The 22,400-nt window shown below is 43.0% G+C and overlaps 1 protein-coding gene across 1 annotated transcript in view; it reads left to right on the top strand.

The window, feature by feature from the left end:
- The first annotated feature begins 362 nt into the window (after positions 1 to 362).
- The window catches only part of CDH4 (cadherin 4), a 456,469-nt gene continuing 434,431 nt past the window's right edge, over positions 363 to 22,400 (top strand). Inside the window, exons 1-2 of the mRNA XM_075768653.1 lie at positions 363 to 557; positions 2,784 to 2,895. Of these exons, the coding sequence (XP_075624768.1) occupies positions 498 to 557; positions 2,784 to 2,895 (172 nt within the window). The 5' untranslated portion in view covers positions 363 to 497. The remainder of the gene's footprint in view (positions 558 to 2,783; positions 2,896 to 22,400) is intronic.

Raw genomic sequence — 22,400 nt, 5'->3', positions numbered from 1 at the left:
TTAGTTTTCCCAGGATATGCTACAGTTATCCTCAGTGGACACCTCCCTACCCTGGATGTGCTGGGTTTTTTCCCCAGAACATGTTAGTTTTTCGACTTTGGTCATTCAAGTTTGTTCTCTGGACAGGACTGGACAGCTCCAGCTCCCATAGCGGCTCCGGCTCCCGGGGTTCCCCCACCTCCTCCCTCCCCGCGTAGCTCCCCCGGCTGCCAGGGGAGGAGGCGGTACCGCCATCCACCACCTTCTCCCCCCCCCTCCCCGCCCGCAGCGGGGCGGTGCCTGTCGCTTTAAGGCGGCGCGTGCCCGCGCGCCGCGGGGCGGGGTTTGGCGGCGGCGCGCGGCGGGTGCTTCACCTGCAGCCCAGAGCGGGCGCCGAGCGGCGGCGGCGGGAGCGGGGCGGCAGCGACCCCCTGGCCCCGGCACTGCGAAGCGCGGACGGGGCGGCAGCCGCTCCGCCACCGCCACAGCCCGGCGGGCCGGCCGGCGCCGCCGGGGCGATGAGGACCGGCTCGCGGGTGCTGTTCCTGCTGCTCCTTCCCGTCTGGGGCTCGGCGGCGGTAAGTGGGGCGCCCCGGCGGAGCGGGCGGGCAAGCAGGCGGGTAGGCGGCAGCACCCCCCGGGTTCCGCGCCCCGCGGAGGTTCCGCCGCCGCTCCGCGCCCTCCGCCTGCGGGCACGGCAGCCGCCGCAACTTCGGGGTTGGGGCGCGAAGCCGGTCCGGGCGGCCGGGGTGGGGAGAGTGTGCGGGAGCGGAGCGGCGCCCCCGCAGCTCCCCGCCGCTTTCACCCTCTCTCCCTTTTTTTGGTCATCATTACAGTTTTTAATGACGATTTTTTTAGCGCGATCATTCGCCTCGAATTTAGTGCCTCAGCCGTGCCGGCAAAACTTGCCCTCCGTGATGCGCGTCGCCAGATAAACTTCGGGGGTAGCGGCGCGTCCCGGCGGCGGTGCCGCTCCGCCCGCGGAGCCCTGCGCGCCCGGCGGAGTCTCCGCGCCCCAGCGCGGTCGCGCTGCGCTGCCCGCTCCGTGCGAGATGTCCCTCCTTTGCCGGCACCGCGACGGTGCCTTTAACTTTTGTTTTTACAAGCCCGTAAACGCACCGAGCGGGCCTGATCCGTGCTGGGGGCTAAGGGCGTGAAAAGTTCGGGGTTTTTAGGGGTTCGTGTGGCCCCCCCGAGTTAGGGGGATATCTGCGGAACATCAACAAATGCCTGAACGCGTGGCTGCAGTGTTACAGTGCGAGCGGGGCGGCTGCTGTATTTCTCGTTGGACTGGCTGCAGAAACAAGAGCCGCTTATTTTTCTGCCTGAATCCCCCTGTGCCGAGTTGAATCTGTGAAGATGTCCCGCGTCCGAGCCCTCGGGAGGCTGGTGGGTGTGCAGAAGTAGCCCCGACGCTCTCTCATCTAGCGAGTGCCGTTACAATAATTGGTTGATTTCAGATTCAAAGCCTGTTATCTTCAGGCAGACCCGTTGAAATTTTTCCTAATGGCAACATCTTGCCAGCGACGGTCAGAGTCCACAGAGCCGCTGCTTCCTTGTGCTTCCCATGCAGTAGCTGGCATCTGTCTCCCGAGCGGGATTTTTAGCAGAGTACGTTGGCTTGCGTTCTGCTTACTAAGCTCATCTGAAAGGACTCTTCGCTCCTCTTCCCTTCTGCCTCTCTCGGTAATGCAGCGTTGTCGGTGTCCAGAAGTGTTTCGGGAAGCCCGGGGGAGCTCTGCTCCTCTCCCTGGGGAGGCAGGTGCACGCCTGGAGTTGCACTTTCTCGGGGAAGTGACTCTCCCGGTCCCCTGGCTTCAGCCTGCGCTGCTGGGACTGGAGGTGTTGGAGGCACAGCCACATCGGTAAGCAATGCTCTGGCTAGCCCTGCCGACAGTCCGGGAGCGTTAGAAATCCCTTGCCACCAGCACTTGTTTGTGCATAAATAACCTGGCACTTGTTAGGCGTAAATCACTGGCTTATGTGCTTCCAGTCAGTTGGCTGGAGCTGGGGTCTGGGACCCTCCTTGCTGGGGCATGTGTACCCCATCCCAAGGAGCCTGGACTACCACGACTGGACTGACCTGTCCCCATGGCAGGGGCTGGTTCCCTGCTGCGCGGTCCAAAGTTGCAGCACAGCAGCTGAGTGTTTAGCTGGATGCTTCCCACTGGATCCTGGCAGGTTGTGCACGGGGCTGTGCTGTTCAGTGGCATTGTCACATTTTTGATTGGGCGTCCCCTCCGTCCCCTCCATCCCCTCTGTCCCCTCCATCCCCTCCCCGCTGCTGGGGCAGGTGCAGAGCATGGGTGGTCTCAGAGGCAGCAGCAGGCAGAGCCTTGGAGGCTGCTGCAGGGCAAAGGGGAAGGAAGGGAACTTCAGCTGCTGCGAGCTGGGGTGTTTCACCTCCTTCAGTCCTGGGGCTTGCCCACTTTCTCAATAGCAAACCCCAGTGATTTGGATGTTGCAACATCAGGCCTCTGCGTGGCTCCAGTGCGAGCACAGCTCGCCTTGATGAATTGCTGCTCTTTGTTTCCTCCCCTCTTCTGACAGTGCCCAGTATCCCAGCCTTCCTACAAACAATGCTCTCTATTGTAGTCAAGCAACTATTTTCTGGCCCATTTTATTTTTGCAGCTACAGTATGGATCCAGTCCAACAGATAGGCACTTTAGCACGAGCGGTTTCTACTTGCACACTGCTTTGCTGTTCAGGTTTGCCCATGCCTAAACACGGAGTCACTGGGTGCAAAACATTTTCCCAAATGACAAAAGTCACGGTATGTGTTTTCCTTGTTTTCCTTTTCCAGGCATACAATGGGGATCTTACAGTTAGACCCGCGTGCAAGCCTGGCTTTTCAGAAGAAGACTACACAGCGTTCGTCTCCCAAACCATCATGGAAGGGCAGAAGTTACTCAAAGGTAAGTGGAATAAAAAGCTTAATAGGTGCTGCAATAACTGTATTTTCGGGAGGTGAAAGGAGGCTTGAAGATGCTGGTTTTGATGGTGAAATTGTCTGCAGAATTATGTTTGTAGGAGGATGAAACACTAAGTGGTTTACCTGAGCGCAGTTTTGAATACAGATGAATCATTCAGAGTCCGCGTGCTGTCTGCTTCAGGTGGATTGTTTGCCTATAGTATGCGAGGTCATCGCTTCACTTCTAAGTCTCCCACTCCCACCCCGTCTGAAGGAACTCTACATTTGATATTTTAGAAAGTATTTTTGTGTATGAAATTCTAAGATCCTTAAATTATCCCTGCTTTGAAATGCATGATAAAGCAGACGTTGTTGTTGGAAATGTGGTAAACAAGCCTACAGACATTCTGTTCACAAATGTGGCATTCATTTTCATTACTGCCCCACTGACAACATGAAAACACAGGCAAAAAGAAACTACCAATTAGCTTTATAGTAATTGCAGGATTATAACCACTTTTGTGATTGTAAACTCTAAGACGTCTTCATAATCCGAATAACAATAGATTATCCTGTGTATTGATCTGTCTCCCTTTCAAGTTAAAAATAATTAAACTTTGTATGTCCATGATGCAGGAAATGATTGTTTTACTCCAAGAGAATTTTTGAAGATCAAAATCTGCCCTCCCTCCTCCCAGCATCCCCCCCTTGATTTAAATCACTAACCATTGGTGGATGTTACAGCAGCTCTAAAAACATAGTACATTGTGGAAGTTGGGGAGCACATCAGGACTTGACGCTCTACTCAAGGGTTTATAAACCCTTTGCTACTTTCTCCTGAGTACATTTACTCTCATGCATGTTTCTCTGCCAGAAAGCTGGGATTTCTGTCTTCCTCCAGAGCAAACACCTGCTCCGTTACTTTGATTTTTCTCAAAAGCGAGGGAGAGTTGTCAGTGTTCCTTCTGGCTTCAGCAGAATCCAGAACTGGACATTTTTTCTCTACGTGAGTTGGCAATCAGTTTTGTTTCTGAGCCCAGTTGTCTTAGTTTTGCTGTTCAGGAATTCTCTTGACTAGCCTGGCATCAATTAGTAGACGTTGGGAAGTTTATTTTTAGTTTGAAAAATAACCAAATAGGGGTTTGACATAAACAAACCCAAGAATGTAGCAACACGTGAAGAGACCGAATACCAATTGTTTACGTATTTAGCAACACTTTTCCCCAAACTTACAGACTGTAAGGCTTTACAGGTCAGTCTGTAAACTGAGTAGATTTCATGCTTTTTAGCTTTGGAAGTTATTTGATAAACAATGTCCTCCAAATACTGTAGAAAATAAGATCATTAATACACTTGCTCGCAGGAGTATTTTTTGCAGTTTAGTGCTTGGTAAATTGTGCTGTGTGTTTTATGTAAGTGGACAGTAGGGATGGAGCAGAAGGTCTGTTCAGAGGAGTTAGCTGGCAATGACTTTGCAGACAGCACAGTGGCTGTCATTTCATTTCAATTGCAACTGATAATTTTTAAATATAAAATTATATTTACATAGGCTGTCAAGTTGATTTGAATGGAAATATATTTCTATTTAATTTTGTCCTTTAGGGGGCCAGTTGTAGTTTCACATTAGTCATGGCAAACCTGCCACTGATTTAGGGCTGATTTGGCCCTCAAGGTATTAAGTGTGCATGCACCACTTCTGAGATTCGTGTCCTGATAACATTGTCACGATGTATGTGATTTGTAAGCATTTTGTCAACTGAGGGAGAAAGAAAAAAGTGCAAATCCTGTGTTTGCTAATAAGTAAACTATCGTCTTTACACCTTTTAATCTACAGTCAAATACATGCTGCTGTTTATCATAGGAAACAAATATATCTAATTAATTTTTACAATAACGGGGGGAGAAAATCTGTTGCATAAAATTCTTCTTCATGCTTGTGTTGTTCTTTATATATACTCTAGCATGTAAAATTGGTAGTTTTCCAGTTTAGGTTTAATTTTACTTCCTAACACTTGATATGTCTGAAGCATAAAATGTTTATCTCTTTCTTCCATCTGGGTGAAGTATTGTACAATAGTTCAGACCAAAAATGGGTTCAGATTGCTTACATTATCATGTTTGATAGATTGACATATGTACTGTTTCACACCATCTTACCACGCAAAGCTTTGCTGCCAGCTACCACCATCTTATTCATCAGCATTCAGTAATTCATCTTCAGGCCAAATGGGACTGCTTGCCTCAAAAAAAAGTAGGTAGGGATTTACCTGTCAGTGCTTTCTTGGAATTGGGGGGGGGAATTCCCCCACATTGCTCTCGGGGGATTCCAGTGGGCAGACATGAAGTCTTTATGCTGTGTAATCCTCCTCGCTTTGTCCTCAGGAAGGAGATGCGAGCAGTCCTGGGACAGTTTGTGCTCCCTACAGGTTTGTTCATCAGAAATCGGGTAGCATGTAGAGCTCAGCACAGCGGTGAACTTCAGCCGGTGTTGGGAAGTTTAGATGTTACGTGGTTTGGGGGCAGGTTGTGTGGCAATAAACCCAGCGTTTCCCTTTTAAGCTTTGTAACATCCAGCTCTCAAATGTATGCAGTGTTATGAATGTATCAAAATCAAAGTGCTTATAGTATTCTAGGTTTGAATCAAGTTAAACAGATAATGACTGCCTATAATTGACTTATTCCAATGGAAATAGCTTAGCCTTAATTTGACAACAAGAGCTTTTACAGAGTCATTGTTTTATTATAAGTATGCCATAAGCTATTAACTACTACTTTGTGGTTCATCTTATTTGCCTGAGTCAGCTCTCTAACATCCTCAAAACATACAGATTCTAGCAGGAGCTATTTGTTACACAGTAATTAACTTGTTTATGATAAATGGATGGGAGAAATGTCACGGCATTTTGTTTTATGTATAAATGAAAAGCATTTGCATTCCAAAAAATTTCATGTTAATTAGACTTAAAATAGTTTTCCCCAGTAGTGCCACAAATACCACGTATTGCACATCGCTGCCAACGTTGTAGCCTGATGATGGGGTATCAGCTGAGTTGATTTGTGGAGCCAGCGCCTGCCTTAGAATTGCTGTCCATGAATCTCTTAATAAAAGTTAGCGGCGTGTAATCAGTTATAATTTTTGATCTTTGTTTTTGTTTGCAGGATAATAAACTTAGTCTTGATCGCTGATGCATGATAATATCTAAAATAGGATCGTTGACTTTTTTCTTCTTTAGCCTAAGGAAAAATCTCAAAGCCTGCAGTATGGCAGAAGACAGTTACGGCACGGGTATCTTTTTCTCTTTGTTAATTATTAATGTTAACTTAAAATGGTGAGAACGTTGGTCCTGAGGAGTGGGGAGCAATGACATGCAGTACTGCACTGGAGACAGTTCAGGACTGACTCGAGGGATCTGATCCCTGAGTATTAACTCTGGTGTAGGGGGATGCTGGTGACTAGTGGCCTCCTGGGAAAGCAGAGAAATAAGAAGCAGGATGCTGAGAGTGATATGCGATATGGTCTAAGAGGGGGTGATACTCTTGATACTGGGTTTATGCCCTTTTCTGTTTTTGAAAATTGTAATTTAAAAAAAGAACATTCTTCAAGATTAGAAATTCAAGTTTTATTGGCATGCTGTGAGACCGTGGCAACTGGTAGTGGGTGGAATGACATCACAGTGTTAAATGTATTATTTTTCCAGCGTAGTACCGTCACAGTTATAGCACGGTCACCTCTCAGAAATCCAGCTAAACAAAACAACTCATAGCTTTCCGTACAGCCAGGAGACAACGCAAGCAGTTGAGGCATACAGCCCCTTTTTTGTTTTTCTGCGCATCTCCCTCTGCAGTGATTCACGTTTCTGTTGCCCATCCTAAATAGTTCTTACACTGATGCAGCAGGGTAGCTTCACTTGTGTAGGCAGTTACGTTTGAGTAGAAGCACGTGGAAGCACAGTTTATTTTCATATGGGAAGATGAATAAACTGTGCCAGCATGTTCTGCTTTAAGCAAGTGTATGAAACCAAAGGTAGCCAAGCTTCATGCAAATGTATAAAAACGTAATTGCTTCCACGCTAGGATTTTTACTAGTGTTATTTTTGGCTAAAACCAAATAAATAAAATACATAAAACCTTTACTGAAATAGTTGTTTTTTCATAAGAATTCAGTATGGAGGCCATCTCTCATAAGCTTGTCATTTTAGGGTTTTTTTAGAGGTAAGATGTTCTCCATGGCCAAAGCCTTTTGTTCTCCAAACTGAAGTTTCAAAACCTCCATCCTGTTCAGCCCTCATCACGTCCAATAGTAAAACTTAGGAAGGCTGCAAATGCTGTTTAGAAAGTATAGAACAGATGAACCAAAAAACCCCAACACCCCAAATCTTCATGGGTAGTGTAGAAGCAAACATTATATTAAAAAAAAAAAAAAAAGGGAAGGGAGAACCTGAGCAAGCCTTTGCAAACTATGTTTGAATCTGATTTCTTGTAATTCATGTAGTAGTAACTGTGGGGATATATACTGTACCTCCTTTTGGAGGTAAATGTACTGTATTCTTGTGGTTAAGGTAATATAGGGACCTGATTGCGGAGGGTGCTTGTGAAATGTACTGACAGCTCTACTTGGAAAAAAACCATACAGCCCCAAAATACTACTGCATGCATGAAATTTTGGCCCCTGTGAAAGCGTGAGACAAATAAATCTTTCAGGAGGAATACTAATAGCTTAGCCAGCGTACCCCTGGGGTAACAGACAGTAACCTGGCAAGCGAGCGTGTATCTGCAGTGCTGTGTGGCCGCAACACGTGAATTGGTGAATGGGGACGTTCTGCCTGTCTGTCTGTATGTCTGGCCTCCCACTTTGCCTGGGTCTAGGGTCCGAGAAATACATAGGTACCCGGCTGCTGTTACTTTTGGTCGGAGCTTGGTTCCTAAAGGCTTTTCTGCAGGTCGAGGTCTGCCTTTGAAGCGTGCTTGGGAGGATGCTCCATCCCGCCTGCGGCCACGGGGGCGTGCGGGGTGCCTGCCGCACTGCCTGCGCACCCAGACGTGCCTCTGTCTTCCGAGTGCCCTTTGGTGTGTCGTACGGATGTTTTTTGGAAGCGAAGACCGTAAGGAACGTTGGGATTTGTTCTGGGGTTTGGTGGGATTCTTGAGTACCTCTTGAGGGTTGCTCGGTCCTCATTGCAGTACGGAAGCTCTGCTGCAGCCTGCTGAAGTATCTGCTGCCTTCTCTGAGCTGCTCCGAGGTTAAAATACGGAGAGACTTTTCCATTCATGCTTTCATTATTTTCTGGTCTCTGATTCTGCATGAAAAGCAGTTGCTGGAGTTATCGTACACATAATTAGCTTCACAGTTCCCTAATAAAATCTGCAAGTAGGCGAAAGTCCACTGGGAACCCAGAACTCTTTCCCTAACCCTTCTTCATTCCTTTCTTGGAGGAAATAGACAGACGGACAGCCGCTTTCTGTGTGAAGCTTGTACATGCTCCAGTGAAGCTGCGTCTCAGAAAACACTTCTCCTATTCCACAGGACAACTTCTTTTAAAAGCAGTTCCTCTTGATGGGCATGGTGCAAATCAAAACCATAATTTCAATCATGAGTTCCAGGGGAGACCCCAGAAAGAGCTGCTGCAGATTGGGGAACTGCTGATGCGTATTTATTTTTAATGTTATTCTTCAGATCTAACTTCTGACACCAAAATGATGTTTAAGATGACATTTTTATCTAAATAAAATTGCAGTTAATGAGACCGGAGTAGTCAATAACACTCTGTAGAGTTAATCCCCTTACACTGTTTAATAACTGTATATATTGCTTTCTAGATCAGAGCTTTGAACCAAATTCCTCATACCCAAGTAAAATTACTTTTTTCTGCATTCTGGGGAGCTAACTGATTTTTATCTGAATAAATCTGCTTCTCCAACAACAAACTCAGAGCTTCTCTCTTTTTCTTTTCCCAGGAATTTGTTAAAGAATTGCACTGCTTCAAATTAAGCACTCAAAAAAAAAAAAAAATTAAGGAAGAAAATGAAACAGCAATATGTGTTGAATAATTTATTAATTTCTTTATTTATGCTTAGGCTTTTAGGAAATAAGCCATGTCTGGAACAGTATCAATTTGCTATTTATTGTGAAATACCTGTTGTTTTGAACTCGAAAGGGATGATGTTAGGTCTTTTAAGGTTAGAAAATGTTAATTTTAAAGTCAGTTATGTGTTCAGAAACTGTCTGTCGCTGACAGAGCTCATGAGCTCTGATCTCACAGAGCAGAAGCTGAAAGCATTCAGGAAATTCTATTTTGCATGTGGTAAATCAAAATTATTTATTCTAGCAGTGAAATATTTTCTTGCTTAATTTTCATTGACCTAATGCCAGTTCTCATTGCCTGATTTCATTGATATTTATTTGCAGGCCTCCTTCTGCCTTAATTTCTAACCTGGAGATGAGTGTAAGGTTTTTCCAGAGGTAGCTTATTTCGTTGCAAGCTAAAGCTGTTGAAGTACTTAGTTCGACAGTAGCATGGGCCATGTGCATAGCTCATAGAATATTTTAGTAATATAGATAATACTTAAAAGTCTTATTTGAAGGGCAAGAAGAGATTAAAACTACAGAGGATAGGATTTCATTGGAAATCTGCTTCTTAATATTTTTTCTATAATAGAATGAATTTGAGTAACATAGGGAAAGAAGGGAGTTTCTGCTCAATTTGAGGTTACTGGTATATTCAGAATTTGTGCCGTTCCTGTATAAAACCTATTTTTTTTATTTTTAGGCAAATGGAAATAGTAAGAACTAAGACCAGAAAGTAGTGTTTGAAAAATAAAGACTGGTATTTGACAAAGGTTTTGAGATGAGCCTGTGCCAGTGACTGGTTTCTCCAGGACCCTGATCTCGAGCACTGCTGTAGGAATTTATGCTGGCTTGATGGACTCGACCTGTATCCATTTTTGTGTATGTAAACATTTTGTGCACTGGCCAAAGGTTCTGAAGAGCGTTTGGCTTCACGTTCAATTTTCCTTTTGTGCTTAAGTGACCTCCCCAATGTTGCTTTTTCAGGTAACGCTCAGAAGCGTCCTTGGCCAGTCATGCCATCAGAGAGTTGTCTTGCTGCTCAGTATACTGTGATGTATTGGTTTTGATATTTTGTTTAAATATTTATTTATTAGTATTTCTGAAAGGAGAAGCTGAGAGAGCTGGGATTGTTTAGCCTGGAGAAGAGAAGTCTCAGGGGGAGACTTTATCATGGTGTGTAAATACCTCATGGGAAGGTGTAGAGACGATGGAGCCAGGCTCTTCTCAGTGGTGCACAGAGAAAGGGTAAAAGGAAACGGGCACAAACTGAAATGCAGGATATTCCATTTAAATGTGGGGGAAAACTTTCAGTGTGAGGGCTGTCAGACCCTGGAAGAAGTTGCTCAGAGATGTTGTGGAGTCTCCGTCCTTGGAGACAGTCAGAACCCAACTGGACACAGCTGCTCTGGCTGACCCTCCGCTGAGCAGGGGCTTGGACGAGATGCTCTGCAGAGGTGCCTTCCAGCCTCCGCTGCGCTGTGATCCTGGGAAACGCCCTGCAGGTGAATATATGAAAAGGCAGAGTGATGAACTGAGCTTTTCTGCAAATACAGATCAAATAGCCTTAAATAAAAACATTGCAACAGCCTGCAAAAAATGATCCTTACAGGGAAATTGTGTTTCTGTAACTTCTTGGAAGCATAACCTCTAAAGAGAGAAGCATTGAAACACCAGGGACCAGCATTCTGCTGTTTGCTTCCATTAATGTCCAGATTTAACTTAGGCATAGTTTGTCTCCTGGTGTAAGGAAATGTTACACTTAAATTCAAAAAGCTCTTGGTTTCCTCTTTATTTTTGGTAGAATAAAAGGAGAACATATGGAGTTTCTGTTTTCCCAAAATATTTGTCATTAGTACTGGCTGCTTCACTTCTTTCAGCAGAATCTTTCCCAAGCGAATTTTCTGCAATATAAAAAATAGTTGTGTGGAACAAGATTTCTTTTTGCCACAGGCTTTATGAATTTTCTTGCTTGTATTCATTGTCCGTAATTTATTTATTAATTTTCAATTGCAATTGCACAGAGGGAGAGAGAAGTGGCAAATGTTCTGGCATATGGGCTGCACTGTCATTGGAAACAGTGACTTTGAGCTGCTCTTGCTGCCCCGTTCCTCATGACCCCAGGCTCCAGCGTCTCTCTTTGCCAGCCTGTTTAGATTCCTGCTTTCTGCTCCCTTCCAATACAAAATTTTAATTATTTTTTGCTTTGCCCTCGCTACTTTCCTGCCACTGTTCCTCACCGCTTGCCAGCATTTTGTAATAGAGAGCCAGTGGCAGTAATTCAGCACTCTGCTAGTTATGCTGTGCAATAGCTGCTGCTCGGAGGGGTCACATAAGCTACAGCCTATTAACATTAGCATGGTAATAGCAGCCGCTATGTGGAACGCACAGTGGGAATGTTGGAAGCTCCTCCGAGGACCCTGAAGATATGTATGGGCCACCCATGAAGGAAAAAAAAAAATTAAAAAAAAATGCCCTTTCTGCTTTGAAATGAGCCAATCTGTGTGTTTCATTGATACCCAGAAGCACTGCAATCATTAAGGCTATTACTATGCCTATTATAAATCACAATTTTGTAGCAGTTCATAGATTAGTCACAAAAATTACTTTTAGTCCAAAATTTTGTTATACTGAGTTTGTCTAGTAGCAATTCCAATCCTTATTAAACAAAATTGTCTTTAAAATAATTATGAATATAGCAATTATCCAAAGATAAATAGTCAAGATTACAAAAATTGTTCCATACAAAGCTGTGTGTCTGCTCGTTCTGTTGGTTCGTGTCTAGAGAGTCATAAAATGCAGGTCAGTGAAACAAACATTTGTTACTTCACCATGTAGCAAGAAAAGCATATTGGGGTTCTTGGTATATGAAGTAAAAACATCAAGAAATGAGCTTGTGAAGAAGTCAAAAAATAAAGAAATTATTGCACTTGGAAAAAAATGCAAATCAGGACCAGTTTAAAGCATAACATTTAATAACCTATTTGTTCCTGACATAGTGGTGATTAATGGATAACTCTACCCTGAGTGTTTGCTATCTGCCCTGTCGTTGCTTCTGGCCATACAGGTTTTTTTTTGAGAAGTCTCACTGATTTCACCGAGAGCCGTTTGTGATATTACCTGGACCTGCTCGTGCTCGTTACCGTCTGTTCGTTGGCGTATCAGGGACTCATGGAAAAATAGGGCTGGAGGAACTCAAGAGGATGTGTGATGCATGCTCCTTCCTCAGGGCATGAGCAGCTCCTTTGTAATAGGTTTGTCCCTGGTGTGGCTTTGAAGACCCAGTCGTAGGGACCCCAGCCAATATATTGTATTGCTTCCCTTTCTTTCCTTCGTGTTAAAGCTGCAGCTCTCTTGGTGCAATTTAAACCTGTTGCTATTTGTCTTGTTCGTCATAGACACAGAGAAGAGTTGTTGCCTTTTTTTTTCCCCAACATACTTGAAAAATACTTTTTTTTTTTTTTTTTTCCCAGCTTCCGTAGGCTGAACCACTCATTTGTTCCCTTTCGTGTGTCGTGCCTGGGCTCCCTTCTCTGAGCACCTACCTTTGCTGCTAGCTCGGTGCCCCGAGTTGATCTGACTATGCCAGCCAAGTCTCGCAGTGCTGAACAGACGAGGAGGATTACTTTGCCTGTTTTGCAGGCAATACTCCAGTTGATTTATCTAATGTGATGATTGCTTTTTTTTCTTAACAATATGACACTGTTGACTCATGTTCGGCTTGTGATCCAGTATAACCTCCCACATCATTTTTTGAAGAACTGCTACCTACCCAGTCATTTTCTATATGTGTAGTTGATTAATCCTGCTGAATCGAGTTACCTTGCTCCTCTTCTATTGAATTAGATCTTTGGGTTTGGTGGGTTTTTTTTGTTTTACGGCCTGATCTGACTTGTTAGGATTGTTTTGAATTCTAATCTTGACCTCCAACAGAGCTGCAGTTGCGTCCTGCTTTCGTATCGTTTGCAGATGTAACAAACATATGTTGCATTCCTTTATCTGTTCTGTTAATAAAAGCATTGAATAAAACCGGTTCAGAACAGACTGTCACAGAGCCCATCTGATAGAGCCTTCTGCTATGACCATGAACCATTAAAACTTATGCTCTGACTAAAGTTATTGAAATAACTGGAATTTGAATAGTGGTTTATGATCTGAGCCTTTTATGGCTTGCTGTTGTATATGTGGGATCTGTAGGAACACAAATCCAAACGTCTCCATTTATCAGTTCTTTCCCTGGCTTTTATGAGAGTTACAAACATTGGGATCTTTTGAGTTTTCACCATCTACAGATATTCCAGATTAAGCCTGGGATAGGTTCACGCGAGTTAAATAAAATGCTGTTGCTGTTGGAGGGGAAGGACTGCTTCTGTTCTCTGTCCAGCATTGGACACACTGAATTTGTAGGGGTTTTTAGATGCCTCAACTCAACTCCTGGCCAGCCCCTGAGATCTGTTTCCAAGCTACAGGACGTGCTTTTTGCGCTGCCATCCCCCGAGACTCTGGTGATGTCTGCTCAGAAGAGGACATTTTTATTGAAGGAGCTGTTACTAGTCCCAGCATGAGCTGAAAGAGCAAGATTAAATTAAAACTGCAGTAGTAACTGGGAGCGTTGTACCTGTATGTAGAGTATGGATGGATTCCTTGGTATAGTCTGTGTTTTCACTCTGCTGATGGATTTTGACCTTTGCTGCGTCCCATTTCCCACCCTGCGATCTGCCCAACCTTGTAACGTGTTGAGGGCTCTACACGTCTTTGCTCCACGCAGACCAGTTAGGTATTACGCTGCCTGTTTTTATCATATCTGTATTATTCATAAAGCTTATTATAAGGCCCCACCCACACTTAAATGTTTTTCTGTTTAGTGTCTCCGTTTAATTTTGCCCGTCGTGCCTGTGTTTTTGGTAAGTGAAGCAAGCCAGATGCATGCTGATCTCCGTGTTAGAGGAAGAGACTCCCTCTGCTGATAAGATCTGATTCTGGAGCATCTCACTTCAGGGGGGAAAAGAGAGTGGGGCTAGTGGAGTTCCAGATGGAAAATTATTTATAGAGTATTTCCCTCCCCCCCCCCCCCCCCCAGTGAAAGTGCTTCCCTGGGGAATCAGAAAAAGTCATCGTTTCAGGTTCTGCATGCCTTCCTACTTGTCTTTCAGGAGCCTAATTATTGCTGGCTGGTTGCTTAGCTCCCTTGAAAACAGAAGGTTTATACAATTACACATGAAAGGCAACTGTTTTGCTCATCTCCAGAAGCTTTAAATATTTTTATTTTGTGCCTTAATTATTTGGGTGAATTCTTTCATTTATTTATCTTTTCATGGGCAACTGAACATTCTTCAATTGATTCCATGTCCTTTTTTGCCTTTTGACCCCCTGTAGAGGATAAAGAAATGTGGGTAAATGGCATTAACAACAACAACAAAAAAAGCGCTTTTTGATGCTGTTTGAGTTTTTCCTTTCCTGGGGAGAGAAGAGAGGATGGGTTGAGGATGAAGAAAGGTACGTCTGTGGTTGCTTTGACACAGGAGAAACTATAGACCCTGGTAAGATTTGGTGTGATGAAATCTACTTCAAGGATGGCAGCTATCAAAAATGTTTGGATCACACCCAAACATTTCCCTGTACTGTGTTCAAACTATGAGGAAAAGTTTAATGATCTCTAGATCGCTAAACTCCAGATGCTCGTTCAAATAACTGAATAGCAGATTGATTATGTCTGTGCGAAGTTTACCAAAAGAGATTTTTTTTTGTTTGTTGTTTGCCTGGAGTTTAAAACCTAAGAGGAATTGAACGTTAACAGGCTGGTTGCTATCCCTGGTAACAGGCAAGCTACTGTCATCATACAGGATGGTTTTGATAACCTCCTGACTAGAAGAAACCCAAGTAGAAGGGTTGCATGGGGCAGTTAGAAATGTTAGGGTTTGTGTTAGACATAAAATAGAGGTTTAATCCCATACTGATCACTGAACACCCGTTGCATGAGTCTTTGTGGGAATTTCTGAGAGTGGTGAATTAACTGCGGTGTTTTGGCAAAGCTCAGTGCAGACGATGCGTTTTACTGGAATGAATTTTCCTGGTATTTTCAATAAAACAAAGTTTTATTTTCCCTTTCTACTGTGAATTGAGGCATAACGTTGGCTGTATCCTGTTAAATAGCAGCAGAACTGAGCAATAGCGGCACAGCTGGTTTTACCTTTATAACAATACAGCAAGTTTCATTGCCTGGGAAGACGTGATGACGAAGCAAAGTGCTGTTAGTGCAGCAGTAGTGTCCTTTGGCAACGCAACTGTGAGAGGGAGAGTTTAACATCTGGGGAGTGCGGTTGCTCCTGGGGGAAAAAAATAGAAAATTAAAATGGGGGCGGGGGGGAGAAGAAGAGGTGTTGCGTGCTGGGAGACGTGGGTACACCACAAAACTGCTGGGCCATGGTTCATGTTGGGTCTGGACAACTCCAAAAGTGGTGCGTATGATGGAGACCTATAGAGAAGACAACATTTCTGCCACAGTTTACTAACAGCCTAAGTGATTTTAATTTTTTTTTTTCAACCTTTCATCTGCATTGGGGTCCCTTGTGAACAGTCTCTGATTGCAGTATGTGTGTCTGCACCTCCAAGAAAAGTTTGTAGGGAATTCCCACACCAAGAAACCTACTGTTTGTAGGACAGCTGTCCTGAAAAACTGGGGAGGGAAAAAAAGAAAAGAAAAAGAATAAAAAAAAAAAAATAAAGCTCAATGTTATGTACTAAAATCAGTAACATGCTCAAAAAAGTTACTATCTGGTGAATGTCAATTAAGTACTTCCCCAGCTAATAAATAGCTTAGGAGGCATAAAATTTAATACTTGTCGAATTGTAGAAGCCTTTGAAGAACACTTTTAAATGGGACTCCCTGGAAGCAGCTTTAACACTGACCTGTTCAGAGGTGAGTACTGAAAAAGATATGATGGAATGAAACTACATTTCTTGAATATAGAGGCGTTTGGGCTTAAGCTTTTCTTTTGTTAGGTTGCTTCTGAAACAGTTTATTTTTAAGTTCTTGTGTAATGCATCAGCCGAATTGCACTAGTAAACAGTGTCCTGTTTATTTACGAGCGTAATTCAAAGTGTTTCTGAAGGCTCAGCTGGCTTGGGAGCGGGTCACTGTGCCGCAGAAACGGCGTGAAGAGCGACTGCACGGAGTTTTTCAGATGGCCGTGCCTACAGGTTCTGCTCACTTTCAGTCTTAAAACATAAATGTGTTGCCCATGTAAGGATCTCAAGCACCAGAATGATTCTTACTTCCCTTCTGTTCTTTCCGCATCCCGGGAACCTACGGGAAACAAATGAGAGGTGCACATTTCTGAGGGCAGTATTAGGCACACTCTGTCTTGGGCAAAGAGCTTTTTTATTTTATTACGGAGCTGTCTTTGAGAGGTGAGCAGATAAGCAACAGAAACTGCTCCGAGGTCACTGAGACATGATGTAGTAGTTATGAGTTTATTTGGAAATCAGAGCAAACCAAACCTTGCCCCAGTTGGCTTGCTTCCTGACAAGCAGAGCCCCCTGTTTTTTCTAGTCATGTGTTTTTTCCTAATCCCAGTGGCAGTCAGTTTTTGGCAGTTACAGTTAGGAGGGAAAAAAAAATAAAATGAAGTAATACATGGCATTTGTTTTGGCCCTAGTCATGACTCATAAATAGGGATAACATCTGCGCTGATAGTTTTTCATGATATATAACCAGATTCAATGAGCAGTTTTCATTTATTGCTGTTCTTTTCCCATTGTTATATTTAGGGAGCTCCAGTGTAAAGAGTGAAACTATCTACTTATGTATATTACTCATGTATAGATCAGAATTTATATACATCTTGTGAATTTTAATTTAGCCACTCTATCGCTTTCAACTAAAAATGGCTTATTGCCTTTCCCCGAGCTTTACAAAACTTTTTCGAGATCCTTCCCAAATCTTAGTCTGTTGAAGACTCGTACTGCTGCCAAGTCTACACCATTCTTTTAATTAAAAGACAAAAAAAGAGAAGTGAAACTTCAGTAGATGTAAATCCTTATAATCCTGAAATGATGTAAATCAGTGCAATTCCCAAAGTCATTGGAACTACTCTGACTTACATCTACTGAAAATCTGGCACATAATATTCCTGCTGGTCTTTTCTTTTGCCCAATAGTTGCTCTACGCGGAGTTGGCACTGCAGACAAAGCGCTCTCTTACTAGCTGATAGAGGGTGGCACGGCTTCCAGCACTGCTGATTCAGCACAGCAGAGGCCATTTTCCTGATTTCTTTGTGAGCTAGATTAAATTACTCTGCAGGCTGGACTGGAGCCACAGGCCATAGTTTTACAGCCTTATAACATGGTATCCTAGCCCATGGCATCCGAGAGGTCTGGCTGTGCGTAAAGCTCTTCTGCTTCCCTGCAAAGGATTTTTAGATTTGGCAATCTGTCCCTTTATAAGGCTAACGCCAGCGCTATCGAAAATATTTTGGTTGTCTCGTTGAGATGGAATGAAATGGGGTTCTCTTAATTGAAGGAAGGGGTATCGTGGGGATCGGGTTAGTATGAAAACTCCACTGTGTGTGTTTGTCATGGCAACGTTTCTTTAGATTTGCCTTACAGAATTACAAGACAATAAATAATGACTGTAAGTTTTTAATGAATATCACACAAGGGTAGCACCAGTGAGGCGTCCTGCCTCAGTTCAGGGGGGGATGTGCCATTAGAGCTGTTTGAGTGACTTACCAAAATTTTGGAAAACCCATTTCCTTTCGTGTCTCAGTCTATGGACATTTCTTGTCAATTCTGAGCGGGTTTGGAATTGAACCAAGGGGGTGAAGCAGTGGGATGCGCTTTGTGGTGAGCTCTGTCTTGTTCACATCCTACAGAGCTGAGAAGTGGGATGTCTGTGACTACTGTAATAGGCACATGAGTAGATGAAAAAACATGTTTTCTGTTCACTGACAACTACTGGCTTCGTGTATTGAAAAAAAGCATAGCCAGCTCTGCTGTGCTCGCCGGTTGGGCTTCACAATTGCAGCTCATAGCAAACTTGGTCTGGGTTGCTTTGGTCAAGGCTGGATGTTGCCCTGATTTACCCCTCTCCCCTCCGATGCTGCTGATCTAGCCAACAAGGAGTCTGGTGAATGGAGAAAACGGCACTGTTAATGAGAGGAGAAAAGGTCAAACATGAAAAGTAAAAGCCATCCTGCTTCCAGCATAGAGAACAATCTGAGCCGATCCTGTCTAAGCCAGGTGTTCGAGTGAAGTTGAGACTAGGCTTAAAAAATTTTCACAGTAAGTTTAGAAGTTTCACTTTATCTCTTCTCCCTCATCTGAGTGTCTAATCACATTGTTTCTCACTTTAAGGCACTTGCATTATGTCAGAAAGACGGAAGCTCCGTACGTGTGGTTATCTTTGAGTTGCCTTATTGCTTTTCAGCTTTATCTCTGTAGTTTACAAATAAGTAAAAGAAAAAGCACCACCAAGCTAAACCTCCTGGTTTTAATACAAAGATGGACGTTATTCTCACAATTAAAGAGTATTAGTGTATCAGAACATTTTTCAAACAATAATTCCCCAAGTGAGATACAGAGGTGAAGTTCACATTGCTGGTTTCAGTGCCAAAACAAAGGTGGGCAAGTGAGGAAAGTTGTTTCTGAGCAGTTTGTTCTGAGACTTAGTTCAGTCTCACCGTATCGGGTAGTGTGCCGAGACAAAGGGGTTATCTATTGATTTCTGACTGTATTGTGCTGTTAATCTAAAACTTCTTTCCCCAGTGGAATTTCTATTCACAAGGCTCCAGCCAAGCTCAAGAAAGTGACTTGATTTGGGAAGTTTGAAAGAATAATAAAAGAAGGATTGGTGCAGTTGGATTTTCATGAGCTCAGGTCTTCCAGTAAGATACGCAGATTTCTTCCTCCTGTGTATATTTGTGATGGTTTGGCTCATTATTTAGGAGGAAAGCAGAGTATGGAGATCGCTTGTTTTCCTTCTGAGAATTTGCAATTATGAAACATGTTCAGAAGAAAGTTATGAGAATGGTTTTGGTGATATAGCAAAATATAAACATTAATGGGTTTTTAACTATTAAAATTTCATGCTAGCAATGCATTATTGTAATTTCCTAATAAGAGAAATGTGCAAGGGAATTGCACACTATATGCAGAGGGGCTTTACCCCTCAGGTATTTCCAACATCCTTTAAGTAGTTAAGGAAACTAAACCTTTTAAAAGAGCTATGGCAGGAGACTAGATGGTGCTTTATGGACATTCTAGTTATTAAAATGTTCCTTACTTTTTCTAAGAACTGAACACAGGAATAAACAGTTAATTAAAAAAAACCCCAAAAGTACTTTTTGCCTTTGAGTGGACTGGTATTTCTTCATCTGTTGTCTATAGTGCAGGAGTTAAAGAATTAAATGGATGAGATGCAGTTGGTAGCAAAATGAAAAAAAAATAAAAATTGAGGTATTTTTGCCTTTTTGAGTCTACTGTCTTGCTGAAGTCAGTTGCCTTTGACTTCATGGTGCCCATGACTGGTCCAATAATAGGTTTATACTATTTCATTAGGACACTGTCAAATTAAATCAAGGAAGGTGGACTCATGTCTAAAAAGAGTTTCCTTGTGAGTGTTCCCTGTCTGTGGAGCGCTGCAGTTTGTTGGAGCTGATGATTACTACTAAGTTGGGTTTAGAGATATACTTGTTGCTCTTATTTATGCAAAAAATGCAGTTCTTTGGAGGTATGTGATTAACCTGAGGCATTACTTTATTGCATGCCCAGGTGGGAAGCTGGAAATTAAGAGTATGCATGAAGAATTATCTGGATATGGGGAAAAATGTTGTATTACCTATGCAGTTAGTCTTTCTCAGTAGCATTTATAGTTTGTTCAGTCCTTGTGGTGAGTAACCTAGCAGAATTTATTGGTGAATAGTTCAATCTGCTTAAACAGGCTGATTTTCTTGAGTAGGCAGAAATTACATCTTATTTCACATCTAAGATTTATTTTAAATGAAAGGCCAAATCCAGATTTGACTTGCTTTTCTTCCCACCCTCCTATTTAAGCGCTGGGTGAATAGGACACGTAGGACTTGCCCTAGTGAACTGTTCAGAGTAACTCAGTTTACCAGAGCTGGGCTAAAGAGCTGCGAACGGTTAAGGCTGTGCTAAAGATCCAGGTTTTTGAACCAGATAGGAAAAAAGTGATTTGATTTTTTTTTTTTTAATCCCCGATGTAGAAATAAGTGCTTTAGAATATCTGAAACATCCACCAGTATCATTTCACTGCTGAGAATTGGGTAACTGTGTAAAATTATATTGACCTGAGGGGATTGAAATATAGAAGTGGCCGTGCGCTTAACTGTGCAGGAATCAAACTGTTTTACTGATAACATTTTATTGATTCATCTTCTCTCGGTGTTACAAGTAGCCCGGAGCTTCGCAAAATGAGCTGGCAGTGTTTTTGTGTTGTGGACATGGCAGCACTGCAGCTCTTCATAGGTATTGAAATTTTATATATGGGCTGAGAGCTCAGATAATTATTGTGATTTGTAATGACTGAGACTGCAGATGGGGCTTCCCAGAGGTTTCATTTCAAGCTAGATAACTGGTGATTCCTCTTTTCTGTTTAAGAATCTGTTGTCCCTCCTTTTCTCTGCAGCTGTTAAGGTTTCTCTCTGTGAAAAGCGGAACCGTATCTCTGACTTAATGAAGATGCGTAAAATGATTGAAATTGCCTTAACAAGGCAGCGCTCTATATACAGTAGCAATGAAAACGTGTCTTGCTGTTCGCAAGGGATACTTTGTCCTTTTCATAAAGGAACCATGGTTTCTAACTGTATTATAAAAATAATAACAATAAAAAAAAAATCCTTCTTAGGATAAAGCTTGAAGAAAATGAATGGCTTAAGAAACCACAATGGCAGATTGTGAGTTTAACCTGCATGTGTTGACTAATTAAATTCTTTTGAAGGAGCTAATTTCATGTATTTTATTTAATGAAGGCTTACTTAAGATTTTAATGATGTGGGTCTTTTCTCTTCAGTAGAATGCCATATTGACTCATGACATATTTTTACACAGGCTTCATTCTGCCGTGAACAACGGTAGTTGAAAATGTGAGCGCTTGATAAAGTATCATTAAATTAGCTTATTGTAGTTGCAGATTTTTATTATGCTACTTCACTGAGATATGAATTGATCGCGTTGTACTTGCTGTTTTTTAAAGGTGCAGCATTGTTATTGATTATGCTACTTTATCTCAAGTGTTTCATCAGCCTGCTGGCAGGCTTGTTCCCTCTGCAATTTGAGAAAGTACTAGCCTTTGTGCTTTTTTTCCCCGCGTATTTCATGTGTTTGCATGTCTTTTTCTATTGTAAATACACCGAAAGAGATTGCGATTCGTGTTTGTACCGTGCCCTTGCGCGCAGCAGGTCTCCTCCGTCCTGGGGCTTTGGGTGCTGCCGTGGGAAGGAGAAGCGGTTGGTGTCCTGCTCAGAGGTGCTGCTGAACGGTCTGGTGTCCTGGGCTGAGTTCCAGGGAATCCGTCAGATTTACGAACGCCGAGGGCAAAATCAATTCTGCTCAAATTTTATAGCATATGCATTTGGAACAGGGGTTTCATCTGTGCAGTCGGTGTAATTGTTTGTAATGCGATGTATGTCACAAATGAAGTCAGAAAAACAAGAGCCTATGTCTTGGATAGTGAAACTTTCAGCTATTTTTCCATGTTAACTTGAATAGTGGATTTCTTCTGTAAGTCTTGGAACACCCAGACCTATTTCAATACTAAGTGTATTGGAAAAGGATTGCTGTCAAGGCTTGTCCATCTAATTAAATTCCCTTATTAGCACTGGAGCTGCAGTCTTCCAGAGAAGACATTAGATGAATAATCTTTCCAACCTATCTAGATTAAAACTAGATGGCCCTTCATCAAATGCTAAGCGAAAAGTCCAACAACAAGATGTGTAAGTGTTGCTCTAGTCGCCCTTTTTGTGTGATCTGTTGTAATTCAATCTATTCCTTAAATATAAATTGGTATTTCAGCTGTCTGTGAAATATTTTCAGACTTCAATTATCACAAGCACTGGATGCCGCGAGGGCTCTGTCACCTTGTGCTTCGGGCTGACGGCATTCCAGCGGCGATGTCTTTTATATGTTAGTAGAGCTTGCCGTGATTCATTTTGACATATGCTTAGCCAAATGTAAGAAACTTTTTGTCATAAAGTCCTACTGATGCACAGGGGCTGTTTGGGGTCTGTCTTGGTGTCTCCCTGCCAGAGAAGGGAGTTTGATGGAGAACCAAAATACTCGAATTTGAGGAAAAGCCTTGATGTTACTTTCTAACAGGTGAGGGGCTTGCCATTGGAGGGAGCTACCAAGTGAAACAAAGACACTTTGACCCTTGAGCTTTGCAAATCGCCGTTGAGTGACTGCCAACAGATGTGCTTTAGCCAAAT

Source organism: Balearica regulorum, chromosome 16 (assembly GCF_011004875.1).
Source record: "Balearica regulorum gibbericeps isolate bBalReg1 chromosome 16, bBalReg1.pri, whole genome shotgun sequence".
Taxonomy (NCBI): Eukaryota; Metazoa; Chordata; class Aves; order Gruiformes; family Gruidae; genus Balearica; species Balearica regulorum.
This window is presented reverse-complemented; position numbering and strand designations above follow the sequence as displayed.